The 6,622-nt window shown below is 36.9% G+C and overlaps 1 protein-coding gene across 3 annotated transcripts; it reads right to left on the reverse strand.

Annotated features, from left to right (window-relative positions):
- Positions 1 to 2,016: 2,016 nt before the first annotated feature.
- Positions 2,017 to 6,490, reverse strand: LOC140981868 (uncharacterized). 3 transcript variants are annotated; one of them, XM_073448365.1, is made up of 4 exons: positions 6,148 to 6,490; positions 4,128 to 5,251; positions 3,375 to 4,045; positions 2,017 to 3,292 (listed from the first exon to the last, which is right to left on the reverse strand). In XM_073448365.1, the coding sequence occupies exons 2-4, from the start codon at positions 5,219 to 5,221 to the stop codon at positions 2,274 to 2,276; spliced, it is 2,784 nt and encodes a 927-aa protein (XP_073304466.1). In that variant the 5' UTR covers positions 5,222 to 5,251; positions 6,148 to 6,490; the 3' UTR covers positions 2,017 to 2,273. The 3 variants fall into 3 exon arrangements, with proteins under 3 accessions (XP_073304466.1, XP_073304467.1, XP_073304468.1); XM_073448366.1 differs by having other exon boundaries at positions 5,355 to 6,490; XM_073448367.1 differs by having other exon boundaries at positions 5,344 to 6,490.
- Positions 6,491 to 6,622: the final 132 nt, after the last annotated feature.

A 6,622-nucleotide genomic window follows, 5' to 3' on the forward strand; every position in this document is an offset into this window, starting at 1 on the left:
TAATGTTAATGGAGGTCTTGATGGTTGACTTTGCTGAATTGAAGGTGCACATAACCCGAGGACCAACGCTAGTTAAGAAAACGAGTAGCAGACGTTTCAGATTCAGTTGTAATAAACAATCTTTATTTTAATATAACTCATTATTTCATGGTTTGTTATTTCTTTATCTGTATACCCATGTGAACAACATAGATAAAGACCTTGATTATACTTTAATACAAATGAATCGTAATTCGATGTTAAAAATCATTTGTAAACACTGTATGATCTAAATTCGTTTCTAGTCGATTCAGCCGCCTAAAACATGGATAAAGGTCTCTTGAGCTCGAGACTAGCATCTGTGATGTTGTGTACCGCGTTTCTTGGTAAGGGCATAGAGATGTCCAACACATGCAGATGGGTAGTCATATGTACTGAACTACTCTCCCTCGAAATTTCCAAGTGGTTATCATTCATCGAGAGGATAAGTCCGTGGTAATGATGGTACACCATTAGTCCTTACGACCCGGGACAACACTGAGACTCTATATGCTAGGGCTGTGCTTTGACTCGTTTACCGACTCCAGGAGAGTCATCAGGTAGCGAGATTGGGTACAGTCGCGATACATGTAGGAGCCAGTGCATTGTAGTCGGGAATTCACCGCTCACCTACAGGTGTGGATATCCTATGTGATTTGATGAAATAATAGTGCATGAAATATCTGGCCATAGTATGATATGTACGTTAGAGAATGAGTTCTTCAATTGTACATGTGATGCCACTATTTATTCTCAAATATTCACATAGTTATCGAATTATTATGCAACCCTCAATGAACCAATGGTTCCTGATTCGATCAGGATATATGAGATGAATGGATCCTATTGTATGTTAATCATAATCGACTGGTTCTTGCATGCACTATCAGTGATACCTAGTGAATCATGGGGCGATGCTACTAGACGCTCTTACCATGATTCGATGGGTTTAATCAGAAATATGATTTCTGACTTCTCATGATCAATTGTTGATACATAGAGTGAGGCAAATTAGGGTAAGCCCGAATAAAGGATTATGTCCTGAATCACAAGGAGTTGTGAACCCACGGCTAGCTATATCTCTGAATCATTGAGGGTCACACAAGCACTGAATCATTTGTTCCCGTTGAGAGAATAAATTCAAGAAGTTGAATTTATATTATGATATGGTAAATTCAAGGAGTTAAATTTATGATAATTAAATTTTGAGAAAATAAATTCAATGAGTTGAATTTATGAGATACTAAATTCAAGAAATTGAATTTATGAATTTATAAAATTTGGAGAGAATAAATTCAAGGAGTTGAATTTTTAAAATTTAAGGATTTCATTTATTAAACTCAAAAGTTGAGTTTATTAAATATTAAATTAAATATAGTGGGAAGTGTGTTTAATGGACTTCTAGGAGTACAAGTCCAACATACTAAATAATTAAAGTTCTTAATAGATTTTGATTAATTAATTAAACTAATTAGAATAGCCCAATTCATAAATCAAGCTCATTAATGTTAATTATGAATATTAGGTCATGGCTTGTTTATAAAAAAGAGTAATTAAGCCATAACCCTAGCCTCCACTTGATACCAAATTTTCGAAAATCTCTCCCTCTCCTCTCAAATATTTTCGGCTGCCTTGAAGCAATTTCAGAGTTGAGCTGTCTCTCAAATTTTAATCTCCAACGTTAAAAGTTCTTCCAAATATTCTAGTGCTATTTGGAAGAGGAAAAATTTTCTAGTCGTGGACTTGTTTCGAAGATTGAAAGAAGGAGTTCTTGAAGAAAGTTCGTAGGAAATACATCAAAAGCTATCTCCGCTAATTCCGGAATAGTTGGAGCCTTGTGAATCATTCACCAAAGATAAAAGTTTTAAACATCCTATGTGTGTTTAATTATTAAAATCATACGAGTGCTCAAACAAATATTTTGATTGTCAAAATAGAATAAAAATTTTAAAACTTCTACTGCGTTTTGGGTAATAAAAAACCGAGATCTAACAATTTGTTCCGGTCCAGGCAAGAATTCTCGCCATTAGCCAAGCTGTGTCTTCCAAGGGTTGAAAGATTAGCCACTAGACAATGGTAAAGATATGATGGGACTCAAAATCAGCAAGTTTTGCAATTGTTCTAAACCCCCCGGATTTATTTATAGCTTTTCTTTACACAATTCGGTTCCATCGCTTGCCAAGATTTTACCTAGTGCTACAACAAAATATATCACCAAAACAAACGAAAAAATTGCAACGAAACAAATCAAATCGTTAAAATTTAGCACAGTGTGAAGGTAGACCAGTTACTTGATTAACAGCCACAACTTCTGTTGTGCTGCATTCAAGAACATCTTGCCCCAACTTCGCTCCTGCGGCCTTCAAACCCTTCAAAGACACAGCCTGATTAAACAGACTCAATGAAGGCAACTTAGAAGCCGGAGGTAATTTCCCATTTGGTAACAAAGTCCTGAAGTCTTGCTTCAATAGTGGCACCTCAAAATCGCCCTTGTCGTGCCTCACGACGTTGTCTTTTGCGCTGATATGAGCTCCCGGCTCCATGTGATTGGTCGAAAAACTAGCTTGGTTCGGAAAGTTGGGATACAGGCTAACATAGCCTCTTATGTACATCATGTCGATAAGAAACTTCTTCCAAGAAGCTTGCCATCCATTTGTTCTTGATTTTGGGATTTGGACTGGATTTTGCTTGGCGTCCTCTGTGAATCTCATGTTCATGTATGCATAGAATTCCCTCCATTGTTTTGGGAAGAAAACTGCACCCCAACTGCAGGGTAACTGATGGAGATATGGCGTGTTTGGATGGATATGTTTAAAGAACTCGGTGGCATTCCATCTAGGCCGTTCTTTCACCACTTCGACTAATTTTGGGGTGTAGAGTGAGATCGAGGAGAGCTCGGGCAGAGATACTTGAGGGTCGTAGTGATATGCCAAAAGGGCATATTTGATCCATAAGTAATAGTAAGGGGAGACTTCAATGTCATCCTCGAGTAGTAGACCAAAATCATCGTCCGAGGATGGATACCAGCTTTCACTCACGGCTCGAATGAGCCCTCCTTGGATGATTCGTCTACGTAGAGTTTTTGGCCCGTGTGGCCATTCGAAGGAATCTATTAGTTTAAGAGTTTCCTCGTCTACTTTGCTATCGACATTCAATGAAATTCGAACCTCATCTCCTACGTAGAATGCATCAGTGAGAGACTTCAGAAGTCTTGTAAGTGAAGCAGCCCGGTTCTGAGTGATGATGCTTATAGATATCCTCATACGGTTCCAATCTACAAATAGAAATTTAATTTGTTATTATCTATCAAGAAAATATAAATAAAAAACCAGTAGAAAACCTAATGTGTTCCTTACTAGGTAACGCCGTGGATCGAAGATCAGCAATCCAAAGAACCTTTGACAAAGAAGATCTTGGTAAAAGAACCAAAGTTGAACCATTTCTGTTAGCCTCTAGTGCCATTGTCAAAGCCTTTTTGACATTTGGTTCAATATCAGAAACTGCAATCACTACACTCGGGTTGTGAATCTTGATAACTCCTTTCATGCTAGCATAAACACCTTGCACAACAGGCACCTCGGAATTCGAAAGCTCGGATAAAGAACCGATTCCCAAGTCAAAAATTTTGAACCGTCTCTCTTTACACACAACCTTAGGCCAATTTAAAACTGCTGCCGCGTCTTCACAAGGGCAGAATTTTCCACCTGAGATGACAATGTAGGCCTTTTTCCCAACAGTCGTTCTGAACTTTTCGAGTAGGGGCGCTAGAGCTTTAACTTCTGCAACAGAATGAGCATAGAAAAGTGCATCAATCTTTTGAGGATACATTGCTGCCCATTGTGTTACGTAACCAGTGGAAAGGGCTTTCCACCATTGATCATCTCTAACTTGGACGATGTCTTTGAAGATTACTGTCGTTTCAGATACATAAGCAAGCCGATGTTCACTGTCTCCCCAGGTTTCTTTGTCCTTTGGATCAACGGGCAGCACAAATGAACCGGCATTTCTGTACTTTTGAAGCTGATAGCTACATGATTGTTTTGTAAAACTATTACTTCGAAGAGTTATATAAGAATGTAACCTAAAAGAAAATCAAATAAGTTTCATACCTCAAATGCAAATCTTCTCCGGTCATGAAAGTAAATGGTGTTTCGATGAAAAGCGTTTTAACAAGTTCAGCAGACAGAAACCACGAACTAGAAAGAAAATCAACCTGAACAACATTGTCAATTGTGATGTCATATGCAGGATCAGGCAAATAAAGCCCAGCTTCTTTGGACCGGAACTTTCTATAGCTCGGAAATGTAAAATCCTTCTGTCGGAAAGGCAAGATCCTCCCAATACTGCCTAGAACCGAGTTCTTGTACTTTTCGGTCCCTGCTATGTGTGATAAAATCTGTAGCATCTTTTTCCCCGGTATCATGTCATCATCAAGTATATACACAAGATCAGCTTCTGTTTGTAAAGCCATTTGGAATCTCCCATAGTACTTGAAATCATAGCTTGAGCTAATGAAACTGATTCTTGAGTGGTTATAGCTATCAACAATCATTTTCAATGATTGTTCATTAGGACTACCGAATGAAAGTACCCAAACATGATGAAATGGAAGTGTTTGATGAAGCAAAGTATCAAGCTGTGCACATAATGTTTTTCGTTTAAAATGATTCAAAATCACAGTAACTTTGGGGACATTTGAACCCTTTAAATCCCACTTGGATTTCATGGCCATTAACTGGGAAAGAGTCTCGGTTCCGATGTTTTTGGATTGAAAATCCAACACTTCCTGATAAAGTTCCCTCTTCAACTTGATCATCACTGCATCATTAGATTTCTTCTGCACAAAATCTATGCTTTCATGCTCACAAACTTCTGAGGGACTAACTTTACCTTGGACAAACGAGTTGGATGCTTCATAATGACTCACAACATGAGGTGTGGCAATGAAATGTTTCCATTGTCGTGCTATATGGGTAGCCCAAGAAAAGTCCGGTTTTGTTTTCAAGTCTACCATGGGACTCATGTAATACAGAAGAAATGTGGCGTAAACTGCAAAGGCCAATTGTAAACACGTTAAGACCAAGACAAGCCGAGCTGAGGCACCCTTATGTGCCTTCAACTTAGCCTTTCCTCCCAGGTGTTCGCTTAACATTCCTTCCAGATACTCTCCACTTCTGATGGTCGGATGCCTGGATAACACCATCTTAAAAGTCCAGACAAAAAAACCAAACACCTGCAAATATTTGCAATATAAATTCAGCACATCAGCGACAAACTTAAACAAAAAACAAAGTTGATGAAAAAGAAACCCATGATGATACTAACTCTTGCCCAACCTCAAGACTAGACTGAAAAATCTAGTATCAGTCTTGAATTTGACCTCTAAATCAAGATTTTGATGACGAAGAGGAAAAGGGTTGACATAAAAGAAGTTTGATCAGCTATAGATTGTCCAATATTATTATATATATAGGCAACAGAGGCGCATAGAGATGTGTATTCGATGCAATAAATTGTGCCTCAAGATCCATGGAAAATGCAGCAAAACTCACATGGGGTTATCCTTTGCCCCTCTAAATATTAAACTAACAAGCTACATCAAGGAGTTTTCCACACTTCTTCGCACACAAATTTTCATTTAACACTAATTAAAGCCTTCAAAGTCTCCGCAAAAAATGGCTACCCCTGCAGTTTTGGTGCTTCAGATCAATACTTACCCCATGAAAGAATTATTTTTTTATTAGAAAAGAATCTATGAAACTATACTTAATACTAAACTAAGCTGGCATAATAGAATATTTTTAAAGAATCTTGAGCCTTAAATTACTCCATTGGTAGGCCAAAAGAACGTAAAAAGAGCCATCTGTCACCATATTGATTAGTCTATTGTAAACTATTAGCTACCCAAGAAATTAAAAATACATATATATAAAAACTGGATTCTAATCAAAGTTCTAAAACAACGAATCCCACAGATTCATACTATTAGCCATATACTCTCGTAAGGGAAACTCAAATCCCAAAACAAATTTCCAATATTTAATCCAAAAAACATTAAAAAAAAAATCTCAACTTGGTCATACCTACGAAATATAAGCCAAGAAAACATTTAGATTTAAAACCCAATACCTTGAAATAAAAACAAAATGTAAGATTCAAGAAAATAGAGGGACCAAATCTGAACCCTTTTCTTCTCGAGCAAATTAAGCTAAAACCTTATGAAACTTAGAACCCGCAATGGAGTTTAAAATACCAAATGAATTGATGAGAAAAAGAATTGAAATCAAGAAAAATATATATAGGAGAAAGAATAGTTGACTTGAGGCATCTACGATAAATATATATGTGTCGAATGTGGATGAGAATCGCAGTTAATGGTCTTTTGCCAAACTTGGCAAGTTGGATACAATCAAACACCATCTTTTCTTCGAATGATGTTTTTTTCATGAATTATGGATCACCAGCACTCTGCTCTCCGGCTGTTAGTGGGGTACGAATTTATATCTGATAATTTAAATATATATTATTTCATAATTTAAAAAAAATTGAGAAGAGTATTAACAAAAAAATATATATTATAAATAAATTATATTTTTTGAAAAAA

The sequence above is a fragment of the Primulina huaijiensis genome, chromosome 7, assembly GCF_012295235.1.
Source record: "Primulina huaijiensis isolate GDHJ02 chromosome 7, ASM1229523v2, whole genome shotgun sequence".
NCBI classification, from domain to species: Eukaryota; Viridiplantae; Streptophyta; class Magnoliopsida; order Lamiales; family Gesneriaceae; genus Primulina; species Primulina huaijiensis.

Bases quoted from the DNA above. Each gene is read 5' to 3' on its own strand.
- LOC140981868 (XM_073448365.1), bottom strand. From the start codon at position 5,221: ATGGTGTTATCCAGGCATCCGACCATCAGAAGTGGAGAGTATCTGGAA. The intron at 4,046-4,127 runs GTATGAAACTTA...ACAATCATGTAG, and splicing joins GGAGAAGATTTGCATTTGAG to CTATCAGCTTCAAAAGTACA. The intron at 3,293-3,374 runs GTAAGGAACACA...TTCTATTTGTAG, and splicing joins TCGATCCACGGCGTTACCTA to ATTGGAACCGTATGAGGATA.